The sequence below is a fragment of the Lipotes vexillifer genome, unplaced genomic scaffold, assembly GCF_000442215.2.
Source record: "Lipotes vexillifer unplaced genomic scaffold, Lipotes_vexillifer_v1.1 scaffold390, whole genome shotgun sequence".
Lineage (NCBI taxonomy): Eukaryota > Metazoa > Chordata > Mammalia > Artiodactyla > Lipotidae > Lipotes > Lipotes vexillifer.
In genome coordinates, this window is record NW_006784503.1 from 2,305,093 (window position 1) to 2,320,744 (window position 15,652).

The window sequence follows — 15,652 nt, forward strand, 5'->3', positions numbered from 1 at the left end:
AGTCACTTAACTTCTCTGAGCCTCTGTATCCTCATCTGTAAAGTATTCTAGAAATATCTACCTCACAGGAAGATGTGTGAAAAAGCACCTGTGATTTGTACCAAGTCCAGTTACTTTTTTTTCTTCCTTCTCCACGCTTCCATAGCATGTTATACACATTCTAAGTTAGTACTTACGCATTCTGGTTACGTGGAGGCCACTGGAGCACAAGGTAAGGACCCCTCAGACTTAGTTCTCTCCTCAGCACATACTCCTGCCAGGCACAGACTCAAAAGATGCGCGAATGATTAAGTCTCAGGGTAAAGCCAAGTCACAGGTATTGTATCTGGAGGGCAGGGTCACGGGCCTGACTCTCTATAGCTGTGTTCATGCTCAGTCTTCAGCCTGCAGCACGTGCCAACACCACCCCTGCCCCCGGACTCACCCACCTTCACTCCCCCAACCCCACCTCTGGCTCTAGAAAATCTAGTCACCCTTCAAGAATCTTCCCAAGGATCCACATACTAAATCAATCAGCTAGGAGGTCAAATCCTGCCTCTGCCACTGCCTAGCCAGGGCCTCGGGTAATTTTTGTAAATTTTGCTAATATTTATTTTCCTGATCTGTAACTTGGGCAGAAAAATACCTATCTTTCAGTTTTGATATAAGATTTACATAAGAAAATGTGTACGGAACATTTGGCAGAATGTTAAACAGACCTCAAATGCTGGGTTATGTCTTTTTTTTAAAAAAAAACAACAACAGCCATTTCTGGTCTCCAGAGCTTGCCTTCTCAGGGGACTGTGGTTGGTAAAGGTGTCACTTAACCACTCTGGGAAATTCTCCATTCTGCAACATAATCCAATCTTTTAGAGACTTCTCCTAGATTATCCTTTATTTCAAGTCATTCGTTTAGCAAACACTTATGGGGCACTTACTATTTGTCAGGAACTGTGCTAGATGCTGGAGATCACAGATTAAAGAATGCCTCTTACCTCAAGAAATTTCTAGTCTAGTGGGAACCCACCTTCCACCTTATGCTGGGTAGAAGCTCTTGGTCTACAGCTCAGTAGCTGCCCTCCACCCTGCACTTATCACATGGTATTACCTTTTTATATCAAACACACACTATTCCCAGTTCTAAGTAGGCTACATTCATTAATTCATTTAATCCTCACAACAATCTTATGAGGTAAGTAGCCATTAGTCCCATTTAACAGATGAGGAAACTGAGGCACGGAGCGATTAAGTAGCTTGCTTCAGGTCTTGTAAACTTCTAAGTAGGGGGAGCCAGGATCTGAAAACACACCGTTTGGCTCCAGCTTTATTTTTTATTTTATTTATTTTTATTTATTTGGCATTTAAACTCCCCCTTTTATTACCTGCTTAGTGGATTTTTGGCACACGTAACCTTTGTTATTGAAACACTCTCCTTTCTTTTCTTTTTTTAACTTAAGTTTAGTTGATTTACGATGTTGTGTTAATTACTGCTGTACAGCAAAATGGATCCAGCTTTAAATGTTCCTTTACTTATCTGTCCCCTCCACCAGAATCTGAGATTGTGCCAAATTCAAACGAATATCTCCTGTGCGCACCACGATTTCTGACACCTAAGGAATCAATAGTTTATTCCTCAAATGAAAAGAAGGAAAAAAAGGGAAAGGAGGAAAGATGCATGTAAGTAAACAATTACACGACGGTTTGGTTACCAACATTTACTAAGCATCAACACTAGGCAAGTGCCTGAGACGTGCAGGGAGCTCAAGAGTAAATTAACATCCCTGCGAGCTCAGAACTTTCAGTTACTAGTACCTTTAGTGTCGAGAATTCCTAGGCGACCACTGCGTTGTCCCGGTTGCCTCTTTCCTCTCGCCCCGTTCCCTTCGTCGGGAATTCCTGCTCCATGTCTTCCTTTTCCTTCGCCATCCTTTCCGTGGACTCCGCTCTCCGGGACTTCCCGGGCTCCGGCCTTCGGGAGCGGGTCTGTGCTTGGGAGCGCTCCGGCCGCGCCGGGCATGCGCACTGGGGGCGGCGCACTGCGCATGCGGGAAGATGGCGGGCCTGGCGTCCTGAGAGCCGTGGGTCACCCTGTTCCCCTCCCGCCTGCGTTCCAGCTCCCGGGGTCGTGGGGCAGCGGCGCGCCCATCCGGGGGCCGGCCTAGCCAGGCGGCGCCTCCGGGCAGGCCAGGAGTCCAGTTCGTGCTTGGCCCCCGGGACCCGGCGGGTCGGGGGCGGCGCCCGACCCGAGCGGGAGAAGGCGGGAGAGCTCGCTGGGTGCGAGGCGAGAGGCGGCCGGCTGGGCAGCATGAGTCAGCAGCGGCCGGCGCGGAAGCTGCCCAGCCTGCTCGTGGACCCGGCGGAGGAGACGGTGCGGCGCCGCTGCCGAGACCCCATCAACGTGGAGGGCCTGCTGGTAAGTGTGTCCCAGCGACGGGGCCGGGGGGGGGGGTGTCCCAGGCCCGCGCGGAGGCCGGACTGGCCGTCGTCTCGGTCGTGCGCTCCTCGAGGTGGCCCGGGACTGCTCCTCGGTCCCCCCGGCTCTCGCAATGCCCTTCGGGTCCAGTGAAGCAGACAGGTCGTTCGCTTAAGCTCTCGCCTTCTTGTTTGCGTCTGCTCGCAAATGTGTTGTCAGCCTCCTGGGCTTTTACGTCGGCTCCAGAGTAGTGTTGGAGAAAATTGCCCAGCTTTGCCTGAGACAGGCATGCTTTTGCGTCTCCACTGGACTCAGTGGATCTCTGCAAGCTCTCTCTCGTGTGTCCTCTGCAGCCTCTTCTGCCGTTCTGTTTCAGGGCAGCCACTTAAAACCGTGTCCACACCGCACACTTCCCGCTCCACGGCTTCCCATTCAGCAAGTTATCTTTGGTCCTCTTTGACAGAGAAAGTGGGAGATTGGCCTCCCTGCCGGAGGTCGGTTTCCTCTGTTGTTCTGGACTAGATGCGATATATTCTCCTGGAGTCTCAGGACCCTCGATGAACGCATCATTTTCCATTCTCCCCATATTTTCGATTTCTCTGCTGGTTTCTTCCCATTCTTAGTAAATAAACATTTCCTGAGGTCCGTCTGCCCAGACGCCAGGAGGACTCAGTGCTCAAAAATAGTTGATGAGCATCATCTCATTTAATTCCACACAGCAGTCCTCAGGGTTTATTTTTCTTGTTTTGTAGTTGCCAAAATAGACGTGGAGCTGTTAAGTGGTTTGCCTGTCGTTAGTGAGTAGACAGGCCTGGGTTTAACCTCGCAGTGTCTGACTCCAGGCGGTAAATTCTCGACTACTTAAAACGCATCCTAAATCCATTTCCATTGTGAAAGATCCCTCCCTTAAATTCCGTATGCCCTTCCGCCTACTGTATCTCTTCCCCTTCACAGCCATGCTTTCTGAAAAAGTTGTCAGCACTCCTGGGTCTGCTTGCTCACCTGTCATTACCACCTGCTGGGGGACCTCTGCCCTAGGCACAGCTCTGAGACGGTCTAACCAAGGTCGCCAGTCACATCCAGCAGATGGTCTCACTCCGTACCTTCTGTAGTTTGCACACGATCGACCGCTCACTCTTGTTGGACACTCGCCCTTGAACGGCCCTCTGGACACGTACTCTCGGCGCTCCATCTGCTTATCTGGCCTCTCCTGTCCCCTTTTGTAAACTCCTCTTCCTTTTCCCATTCCTTCCGTGTCGGTCTTATTCAGATCTCTACCTTCTCCACGGTTTCTTCATGCAGGGTGTCATTCACCACTCTCGTGACTTCTATTACTATTGGTATTGGTGGTCTTAATCTTTGAGAATTTGATAAAAGCTCCAAACTCTTACTATGGAAAAACCACTTTATTCTGCATTTAATGTCAGAAGATACACATGTATCCCTTGAAGTTGTACATAGTCTTACTCACTCTGGTAGTTTCAGTTACCATGTCGTGACTTCCAAATCTGTAAATCTGGCTCAGAGCTTTGCAACTGTCTACTAGACATTTCTACTTAGATTTCAAACTCACGTATCTAAAGTGGAATTCATTATCTTCTTGCCTAAGCAAGCAGCAACTCGCTGTCTCCTATCGCAGTAAGTGGTACCACATCCACCGTATTGCCTAAGCTAGTATCCTAGGCATCATCCTTGCCTTTTCCAAACGGACGCCCTCCATTCTATCTAATTAAAACTATAATCACCAATACTTGCCACTTCTAGCCATCATCTATCTTTCGGATTGTAATCTTCTTAACCAGTTTTCCTGCCTCTCGTCTTGCCCTTGATTTTTCTGTACATTCTCCACATAGTAACTAACCATAATGGTCTTTTTAAAACATATTTCCGATCACGTCATTTGACTTAAGGAATCTGTCATGGTTCCCTAGTGTTCTCAGGATAGAGGAGAAACTTCTTTATGTAATCAGACCCCTGGATTTATCTTTCCTGAACTGCATATAGTTGCTAAATTTTCCATATCTCCATATTCTCTTGGACCCCTGTATATCTGCACTCGCCCTTTTTTTTTTTTTTTTTTTGCGATATGTGGGCCTCTCACTGTCGTGGCCTTTCCCGTTGCCGGACGCGCAAGCTCAGCGGCCATGGCTCACGGGCCCAGCCGCTCCGCGGCATGTGGGATCCTCCCGGACCGGGGCACGAACCCGTATCCCCTGCATCGGCAGGCGGACTCCCAACCACTGCGCCACCAGGGAGGCCCTGCACTCGCCCTTTTAAAAAAACCTTTAAAGCACACTTTTCCTTGTCACCTCCCACGGTTCTTCCGGTCTAGATTTATAGGTCACTTGTCGGAAGCCTTCCTGACTTCCCGAGACTTGGTTAAGCGCTCCTTTTGTGTTCCCAGAGTGCCCTGTGCCTACTCCTCTCTGCACTGTGTGGCTCTTCGGTCCCTGAGTGCAGCGACTCTGTTCATTTCATTGTTACATCCCCAGCACATGTGGTGCTTCTTGCAAAAATATTTGGTAAATAGCTTTGGGATGAATAAAATAGGTACTCCGTAAATGTTTGAATGTATGAGTGTTTATTTTCCTGGCTGTAAAATGCTGATTTAAACACCTATCTCAGCATTTTTTAATTGGCTAATGACTGGCAGTGTTTAGTAAACTGTGTATTATTAAACTCTGTGCAAAAAATAGTTATGTGTACGGCTGAGTGTTTGATGTTCCCTGGGCAAATGGCTTGAAAACTGGAATTCTGTGAAGGCAGAACATGGTACTGATTAAAGATGGAACTTAGTCTGCGCATTGAAAAACAAGGAAAATTTGAGTGTGTGACAAGAATGCAGTCATCATGGGAAAAGGTATATGTCCAGAGACCTCTTAAAGGGATATTACTCCCACAAACAGGCAATTGGTACAAAGAAGCATCTGTGTAGAGAAATTTTTAACCAATTTAGAGGCAGTGTTTAAGATTTTAGTCCCTAAAACTCACCTTTTATTCTGTTCTTTCTCCTTTGAGGTCACAAGTTGAAAAGTGTAGGTTTTTAGTTGTGGGACTTGGAGCGCTAGTGAAATAACTTGGAACGTGCTGCCTTGCCCATCAGGAGCTGCTGGTGCCTAGAGAGCTGTGTGCGCTGAGAGCAGCCTCGGTGGTTTCAGTTTGCGGGCTCTGCCTCTTCCCGGCTAAGATACAGACAGGCCAAGAGGCTTGAACAAGTGAGAGAGAGAGAGAGAAGCAGTTTGAGGATTGAACGGGAAGGTTTCCTAGGACGTCCAGTCTTGAGGTTTGGCTGTTACTGGGCTGTCCCTTGGCATGTCTTGGGGAAATACCTGAGCGTAGCCCCTCAGGGTGACTTCCTTAAAGGAACAGAAGTGTTGGCATGCCTCCGCAGTGGTGGGTTGTCAGAACTAAAAGCAGCAGCATCTCTGCTGGCACCTGGGCAGGTTAGTGCCATAGAAGTTTGAGGGAGCATTCCTCTGAGGACTGCCATCCTGAAGATGCTGAGAAGGTCAAACATAAGTGTCCTGTGCAGGAACCACTTTGAAAAGGCCTAACCTGGGACAGTGTGAGCCTCAAAGTAACAGATTTTGTACTCACAGAATAAGGTAAGAATTCAGGCTCCTTGGATGTAGTTCTTTAAGTACAGCTCCTCAGGTACAGTTCCTCCAGATCTTTAGGCCTGTGAAACTAAAAAGACAAGTTATCTGACCCCTACCCCCCCCACACACCCCCAGCATACATCGTACACTGGTGGGACAGACATGGGATAACTGCTGTAGACACTCCTGTCCATAAAGAAGAAAAAGAGGGGTCACGGAGCAGCATCTGGTCTGGAGCAGTTCTGAAATGCCACCCGGTAAATGTGGGACGTTTTTGATTAGGTCTCAAGGTCTGGAAACAATTCTCCATGTTCCCACCTCTCCCTCTGGGCTCTTGGTTCCACCATCTGAGCCTGTCTTTTTTTTTCATGAAGGTCATATCTCTTCAGTATTTGTAGCTGAGTACTTTTTTCAGCCTGCTTCCTGTCAGCATAATTTGGGGGTGTCCAGTGGCCTCTTTTCACTTTGAACTGTCTTTATCCCTTTTAGACCAAGCTGGCAGTGATTTTGCCAATGTAATTCTCTCAAAAACTCTGTGGATGTCCTGTGAATCTTGTGGTTCACTCAGTAGACAAGCGTCCCACCCACAGATTTCTCCGAAATAAACTCTTCTGTACCTTGGGCTCCTTCTGGGGTGGCCGAGGGACAGTGCCCTGCAGCTTCCTAGAGACCTTCGGTTGAGAGGATCTGTGAGGTTCATCCTTAGTCTCCTTCAGGGGCCTTTTGTGTGACTGAATGGCACTCTGAAATACCATCTTTGATCTCTGAGGACTTCACCAAGAATTGTTCAGTCTCGGGCTTCCCTGGTGGCGCAGCGGTTGAGAGTCCACCTGCCGATGCAGGGGACATGGGTTCGTGCCCCGGTCCGGGAAGATCCCACATGCCGCGGAGCGGCTGGGCCTGTGAGCCATGGCCGCTGAGCCTGCGCGTCCCGAGCCTGTGCTCCGCGACGGGAGAGGCCACAGCAGTGAGAGGCCCGCGTACCGCAAAAAAAAAAAAAAATTGTTCAGTCTCACCTTCCCCTTTAGATTCAGTTTTTCTGGTGGTGCCTTTGATTTGGTCTTTCTCAGAAGTCTTCTCTTAATTTTTAGCTTCTTGAGAGGCTGAGAATTTTTTAAAGCTACCAAGTCATAGCTTCTTTTTCTTTTAACAGTCCTTTCCTCTCTCTGTCTCTCTCTGTCTCTCTCTGTCTCTCTCTGTCTCTGTCACCATCTGTCTCTCTCTCCCTCCCTCTCTCCCTCCCCCCCTACCCAATCCCCGTTAACACTGTGTGGGAAATCTCCTCGGTTAGGTTACCCGGTTCATTACCATCTGCTTTCCATGGATCTGCAGTTGACAGTGTTGCTAAGTGCTCTGTCTTAGCATAACGGGGATCCCCCTTCTTGAAGTTTCTAGCAAGTTCCCCTTCCTTTTGAACCCTTACTGGCAAAGTCCAGATTTCTACTGACAAACTTTTTCAAGACTGCTTAGTCTTGAACAGACTTCTTGGTAGTTATACTCTGGTTGTCTAAGAGAATGCTCTTGAGGTACACACTGAATTATTTAGGGGTCTGCAGTTTACCCTCAGATGATTCAGAAAAAATAAATTATGTGTGTATAGAAAAAAAAAGATAAAGCGAATGTAGTAAAACATTAGCATTTGAAGGATTTGGGTGAAGGGTATATGGCAATTCTTGGTACTATTTCTGTACCTTTTCTGAAGGCTGAGATTGTTTCAAAATAAAAGGAAAATGGATATCCCTGAAAGGTGCTCACACGATCAGTCTCCTGTTGGGAAGGGCCTCGGTCGTGCCTCACCTTGACTGGGAGCCCTCTGCTCACCTTCTCTCCAGTTTCCTCGTCCCTGCAGGGGTGTCCTTGTCCCTGCAGGGGTGTCGAGCCTTGTCATTCTCTTCCAGGGCAGGGTGCCCTTTTCTGTTCTGAGGGACCAAGTGCAGGGGTGGCATTTCATTTACATTTTTTTTTTAATAGCTCACTAACTTTTGTGTGAGAAAACCTGTATTCTGATTTTAAAGCCATTTAAAATGAAGAACTCCTATCTAGTCCCATTTCCTCCCAGAAAAGCTCCTAGCTTACCTGTTGGGTGTGGTTCACCAAAGTTAGAGTAGTTGGGAAGGCTTGCCAGGATTGTCAGATTGAGTCTCTCCAGATGATAAATTTGTATTAGAAAAGAGAAACTGAGGCTTCATAGTCTCGCAGTGGTCCTTATTGATGGTGTACCAAAGAGGGCGTCTTCACCCTGTGTCCCTGTGTCCCTGTGTCTGTAAATACTCATTGTTGTTTGTCAGTTGAAGTCATCCAGACAAGGTCCTATTTCACTCTTCCGTTCATTAGTTTAACAAATATTTACCAAGTGCCTGAATGTGCCATGCACTGTTCTGGTTCAAAAAGGAAAACAATAACAATAGTCTCTTATGCTTTCGTAGGATTTTTACAGTTTACAAAATTTGTCATTTAATCTTCACAATAGCTTGGAAAGTGGGTTATATCCCTACACTGTATTACAGATAAGGGTGGGATCTCCCAGCATCTAAGAAGTTCTGGTAGTCCTGAACCCGATCTTAAGCCAAGAACTATTTTGATTATAAATGAGATGAATGTGTCATCACTGTGGGCACTTTGGAAATCTCCAGAATTGTAGGTCTGTAGGATTTATACGATCTTTATTTGGGATGTCTGCCCCTGAGGGGCCATGATGCTATTGTGATTCCTCCAAAATAAAGAGATAGCGCTTTTATATTCAAAGGGAAAAAAACGAATGGGTGCTGTTAGTGTCTGTTTTCCCACAGATCTCAACAGAGCCAATATGTGGTTTAGAGCAAAGAATGTAGGGGAAAGGAAGTCATACTTTCTCATGTTACTAACTGAGGTATTTTCCCTGTGCCAAGCTGTGAATAGCGGCAGTCTAGATAAGGAGACCAGAGGGAGGGGGTATAGAGCAGGAAAGGTGCCCTTGTAGAATGTGTAGAGAGCAGATAGGGAGCCAGCCTGTTTGGAAACCGTTAAGTACTGTGTGCAGGACTCGCCCTGCTGCTCTAGGCTAAGAGCAGAAGCCTGTTCTCAGCAAGGCACCTGCGAGTGCTGCTCTGTCAGCCCTGTCTGTGTGATTCTCAGGATTTATTCAGACATGATGGAAGTAGTGTGCTGCAGGTACGTAAGTAACAGATCGTGGACTGAATAGAAGACTCAGAGATAGACCGTAATATTTACAACAGCTTAGGATATTTGTTGGTGTGTGTTTCAAATTAGTGTGATGAGGATGTATTCTTTTTCACTTAAGAATTTTGCATCGGTAGTTCAACTTCATCTCATACTGTTTTAGCAGAAGGGTTGAAAGTAAAAATAGCAGTGACAGTTGGTCCTGTTGGTCTGATGTTTGCCTTGAATAGGCCTGCCCTTCAGTGTGGCACTGTTGGATGCTGTCTTCACAAGTCACTGTTAGCACTGTGCTGAGAGCTAACGGGGCAGAGTCCCTGCCCCAAGACGGGCTCTCCCGACTGGTTTTGCACCCAGCAGGTTTGCGTGTAACAGCTAAGTTAATGTTACAGTGGAATTCTGTTTCAGGGGAATTACTCCATATCGAGTTAGCTTGCTGACAGATGCTGTCACCTTGTCATAGATGGTAAGGGAATCATCGTGCTGAGGATCGTAACACTACCAGCAAAGAGCTTCTTAGCTGCTCACCTCACCTTCAGGCTTCCGCACCTTCAGTCTTTTTTGCCGCATTGCCACCACACTTAGATTTCTAAACCATGAGCTGGACGATGTCGTATCTTGTTCAGAAATCTGTGGTGATTCAGCACTGGTTACAGCAGAAAGTCCAAACTCTGTAGCATGACTTTCATGGTCTTCTGTGTCGAGCGTGGTGCTAGCATTCCCGTCCAGCCTTAGTATCAAGTGGGTTTTGCACTGGCCACCCAGGCAGCTTCTCAAAAGGTGCCAGGTGATTTATATTTCCATACCTTTGTTCATTTCACTTCCTGCCCCAGGAATTCTGTCTTTTTCCTCCCTCCTCAACCTCCCATAGGTTCTGGCAAATTCTGGCTTGTCTTCCGAGGCTCAGCTAGGGTTCCCCTTGCCTGTGAATCCTTGCGATTTCCCTCGCTGGGTGCATCCAGAGCACTGTTGTTTCCCTTCTTAGAGCACCTTATGAAATTCACTTATCCCAGTTTTGCTACGGCCCATTTGGGGGCCAGTTTTTTTCACTTACACAGGAGCTAAACCTGCTCACAGCTTGTCTGGAGACACATGACATCATTATACATACTTTGTTGTAAGCAAGAGGCCAATATGGATTTCTATTTATTAACCTTAGCTTAGGTTTTATTTATTTTTTTGCAAAAACAATTTTTAAATATATTGCAAACATTACTACAAGTTTATATAAACTTTCATAGCCTCCAAATAGCTGGTAAAATGGTGAGCATTGATAGTGGAGCTACTACTAATTTCCTGGTCATCTCAGGAATTTAAAAGAATTGTTTTATGAATCTTAATGCCAAAGTCTCTAGTTATGTAGCATGCATTATTTTCCATGACTAGAAATGCTGTTTTTACATTAATTATCATGGGAATGCATGGCTGCCTGTGAACGTTGGTGAGCACTTTTCTTGGAGCCACTCTCACTTAATTAGCGAGGAGTGAGCATTTGTCAGTTTGGACGTCTCTTAGATCTCTACTGCGCTTTCCAGAGTCAGGGACAGTGTCCTGATCCTCTCTGTATTGCTTTTTATCCTCAGTACCTGATGCAGTTGATAGGTGAATGTCTATTTAGTAATAAAACCTCATACTCCCCCCTCCCCCCTGCACCATTCCTCCCCCACCGCCGTCTCTTTAACTACTACTTCCGTGCTTGTGGAGCCTGTGCAGTTTCAGAAATTCAGGTCGATGAACAATGTCAGATGTGATTACAGTTAGAGTAGATATAGTTTAGAAGGAAGACTGGTTTTCTCACACCACAGTTATTACCCCAGGGTGAAAAAAAAAAAGACAAACTTTTATATTATCCAGAAAAATGTTGTTCATTTGCATTGTTTATGCTTTTTTTTTTCTTTACCCTTTTTGGCCCCTTTAATCTGTAAACAAGGCCCCTTATGCACGCACGTTAGTTCATGTAAAGAAGATTAACCACTGTGCCGCTATAAATAAGAGATGGGCAATAATTATTAACAATTCTGCTTTTATTTCTTGCTGTTCATTTGCTTGTATTTAAATTACTAAGTTTAAATTTCTGTATCTTCTTTTTTCCAGCCATCAAAAATAAGGATTAATTTAGAAGATAATGTTCAATATGTGTCCATGAGAAGTAAGTTGATTTGATTCCTGAATCGGTTTTAGGTTTTGCAGTTTGAACTTCACGTGATTTAAGTGATTTATTTTAAATGTACACGAGTTGATGAGTAACTTAAAATGCGTTATTTGTACACTGAAATGTAAAGCTTGGAATTTCAGCAAAAACTCCTGAGGTTGTGGGCTGTTAATGTGCACAAATGCCAGTTTATTCTCCATTGCTTTGGAAATGTCATTTTTAAAACAGAATGGTCTCTGTCGGGGTATTTTCCCAGAGTTCTGTGAGAGCAGTTGTCACCGCAAGCAGAACTGAAGGCAGTTTGGCAGCAAGCGTGTGGACAGTCTTTGGCCTTCCTGGTTTCCTTTGATTCCCTGTGCCCTTCCCATCTACTTCTGCCGTGGATCAGTGTTCAGAGTCAGTCAGGTAGTTCCCTGTCTTTCTGAAAATTGTTATGACAAATGGCCCCACCCCCGTTTCTTCTTAATTTGGTGCTAATCTCGGTGGGTAGGTGGTGCATAGGTGCCCACGAGGAACCATAACCTCAACCTTCATTTCTCCCCGGCCCTGCCACAGTCCCACCTGCATCTGGCCCCCAGGTTTGGCCAGTTTTACTCTGGAAGCGTTTCCTTCGTCTGCCGCATACCACCAACTTACACTCATGTCTCACATTTATTGAGCTTGTACAGTGCCTGGCCTGTATTAAGCTCTTTGCATGGATTATCACAACAACCTTTCAAAATTCAGGTTTGGATGATTATTCCCATTTGATAGATGAGTAAACTGATGCCCAGAGATTAAGTAACTTGCTCAGTCAGGATTCAACCCCGTGCTCAGACTTGAGCCCACAGTCTTATCCACGGGTCAGGCTGCTGCTTCTCGGGCAGGAAGCAGTGGCCTAGCCATCTAAGTCAGTCACCGGCTCCAGGCTCTTCCACCCCCTCACCTCTTCCGTTCTACTGCCCGTGTGATCTTTCTAATACAGAAATTAGATGATGGTATCACTCAACCTAAACTTCTGCAGTGATGCTCTGTTACATATGGAGAAAACCCTGACTCCTCATTTATTTCTATTAAATTCTATTAAGAAACAAGGCAGAGAACGGACAGACAGATGCACAAGGCCCTTGATGGCCATTTCCCGCTCCACTTTGCAGCCTCATTTCCCAGTACTCTGCACCCTCCCCCCATCGCAAACGCTGTACAGCTGTGGATTCCCTACAAACGCCATGTTCTCACATGGGGCTCTGCTGTTTCCTCTGCCTCACTCACCCTCGTCACCCTCCACCTTCCTGTCCATCTTTCTATGCTCTGTTCCCAGCACACGCCCGTTAGGAGGCCTCCCCTGTTTCCCACTCCAGTTAAGGTTTTATTTCATCTTATGTAACTTTGAATCCCTCTGGCACACTCATCTCAGGGTTTTGGGTAGAGTTCCTGCTAGACTGTGGAACATGGAACGCCTTTGTTTTGGAGACCATTTTAATCATGTTTATATCCCTTCGGCAGCTGTCACGTTATAGGTGTTCAATTAATATCTGTTCTTTATAAAATGACTGGCATGGTAGGAATATACTTATCCTGAACTTATAAGACCATGTCATGTTAGTAATTTAGTATCATTACGGTTGACCCTTGAATGACAGGGTTTGAACTCTGCAGCTTCACTTAGGTGAGGATATTTTTCAGTAGTAAAGACTGCAGTGCTAAATGGTCTGGTTGATTGAATCCGCAGATACGGAGGGCCACGATAAATTATACACAGGTTAACTCCTGCGTTGTTCAAGGGTCAAATGTAAATGTTTTTAAAGTCAGAGTTTCTCATTTGTAATCTTCCAAGATACGTTGTAGAATTGTGACTATCTTCTGCTTCCATTTTTTAAAAAAGTTTAATTCCTCTTTAATCCTGTTTAATCTTAAGTATAGGAGTAGTCTCCACATGGAAGACATTTACGTTATAAAATATGTACTTTTGTTTCTTGCAGTAAAACCACCAGTGGTCTTTAAACTGAATATGACATTGTAGAGGTTCTGGATAAGGGCATTTTTGATTGAAGATAGGATGACTGTTTCTTTTGAAGCATACTGTGGTGTGCCATGAAGTGGAAAAAAGGAGGAATCATATACTCCGCACCAGAAGGACAGCTAAATTATTCATAAAAGTATTTCCTCTGCACACTAAACCATAAGAACTTTTTTTCCTAGTATCAAATTGGGAAAGATGAAAAGAATGATAATATTCAGTTTTCCCCCTTCATTTAGTTATGTTAAGTTAATACAGTGTAGTGAATATTTTAAAAAATAGTTATGTCACTTTTCCTCAAGTTATAATATCACAGTCATCCTAATCAGAAGACTAATTTGAGCTCTTTCTGAACTTCATCAGACAGGGTAACACTATGACGTGTATAGGAACATTTTAAACATTTTTTATTTTAAAGCCAAGTCTCTAACTTTGCTTTATAAAGAATTTCCTAACTTGAAGACCAAATGAGAAATTTAATTTTAGAAATCATTTCTAATCCTATTCCAGATAGTGGTGTGGCTGCAAGTGCAGACTCACCACTTCGTGTCTGATATGGTGCCGTGATGCCTTTTAAATTCACATATTCAGTGGAAACTGGTTGCATATTTCAAATATTCCTTTAAGTCTAAAGCCTTTGTTTACCTGCAATAGGCTAATAAATTTTTATCCAGTTTGAGAAATCGATTTCGTAAAAATTAGCTAAGATTTGGTCAGTGTGTAGAATATCTGTAGGTGTCTGTGCTTACTGATCAAGAATAAATAAATGTTTTTTTTAACGAGTTGAGAAAGAAATGCTGTTTTAAATTTTATGAATTGTGTTTGTTTTGTTTTCCAGAAGCTCTAAAAGTGAAGAGACCTCGTTTTGATGTATCACTGGTTTATTTAACTCGAAAATTTATGGATCTTGTCAGATCTGCTCCTGGGGGTATTCTTGACTTAAACAAGGTTGCAACAAAACTAGGAGTACGAAAACGAAGAGTGTATGACATCACCAATGTTCTGGATGGAATTGATCTGGTTGAAAAAAAGTCTAAGAACCATATTCGATGGATGTGAGTTGTTTTCAAACTTCACTTCTTCTTTTTTTTCCCCCTTCTTATTAAGTGACAACACTGTGCTTAAAACAAACTAGTTACTAGCAATGTTTTTTTCCTACTTGGTACCAATTAAAAGCCATAGACCTAGGATATCATTCCAATATTATGGAAAAGTTAAATGGAGTCATGATTAGTTTTAAGAATTTCACTTTTCAAGATAAGGGGACATCTGATTTGTACAGGAATTTAAAAAAAATATTTCTTCAGTTCTAATTGATGATTGACATCAGGGGGAAATCAGTTAAGGCTGTAAAACAGTGGTTCTTCCACTGTAGTGTAATAAACACTTAGATGCCTCCCTCCCCAGGGGTTGTAATTCATTTCTGGGAGAAGACAGATACCTACCTTAACAACTACCCCCAAGTGATTATGGTGCATATCATACTTCGAAACACGATGCCCTGAATGTAAAAAAAAAAAAAAATCAGGAGACTTAATATCTAAAAGTCAATAGCTAAAGGCTTAACATATGATTAGGAGGGATCTCATGGAAAGAAGACTTTATGGTGTAAATGTAGGTGTGTGTGTGTGTGTGTGTCCACGCATGCACATGTGCAGGGAACGCACACAGGAGGAAGGCTGTTATACTCACAATAGGCAAGTATTTTGGATCAGTAAGAAACAGTTCTAGCATATAAGTACGTAAAGACCTTTCAGGCAAATGAAAAATCTACCAACAAAGATCATTAAATGATTCTAAGTAATTAACTTAGCTATTAGAGGAAAGGGATTCATAAAGGATGTTATTTTTTCAATATTACAGAAATGCAAATTGGATTCTAATTTGAACATGTTTGCTAAATGACATTAACATTTTAGGGATTAATGTCAGATTGTGTTCTGAATCACTAATTAGAATCAGATTTGAGAACTAGCAAGTGAAAGAAAGGTAAAGTGGTAACAGCCTTTTCACTTTTTATTTTCTATAAAAATTGAAGAAAAGAATGAATATTAGTTGTTGCTCAGGTCATGTCATATTGGGGTAAATAGTAATAAAGAAAATGTATCTTTAAAAAATGATCATTATATTCAGATAGAACTGGATAGAATATGCACAGTGGGGGAAAAATAAAGACTAATAGAATTTTAGCAGGGGAACTGTCATTTGGCCAATACATCTTGTTTTTCGTATGTAAGAACTAAAGGATTAAAAGATCATAACTTGTCAAAAGTCATGTGAGAAGTAGAGCTGGGCTGAAACTGGGTGTTACTGACTCAGTTTACTGCTCATTAAACTCCATTAAGCTTTCCCTA

At 44.0% G+C, this 15,652-nt stretch overlaps 1 protein-coding gene across 3 annotated transcripts in view; it reads left to right on the forward strand.

Annotated features, from left to right (window-relative positions):
* Positions 1–2,284: 2,284 nt before the first annotated feature.
* Positions 2,285–15,652, forward strand: part of E2F6 (E2F transcription factor 6) — an 18,010-nt gene continuing 4,642 nt past the window's right edge. Inside the window, exons 1-3 of one of the 3 annotated variants that reach the window (XM_007456908.1) lie at positions 2,285–2,392; positions 11,242–11,296; positions 14,137–14,353. In XM_007456908.1, the coding sequence (XP_007456970.1) occupies positions 2,285–2,392; positions 11,242–11,296; positions 14,137–14,353 (380 nt within the window). The remainder of the gene's footprint in view (positions 2,393–11,241; positions 11,297–14,136; positions 14,354–15,652) is intronic. The other 2 variants (XM_007456910.1, XM_007456909.1) reach the window with 2 other exon arrangements.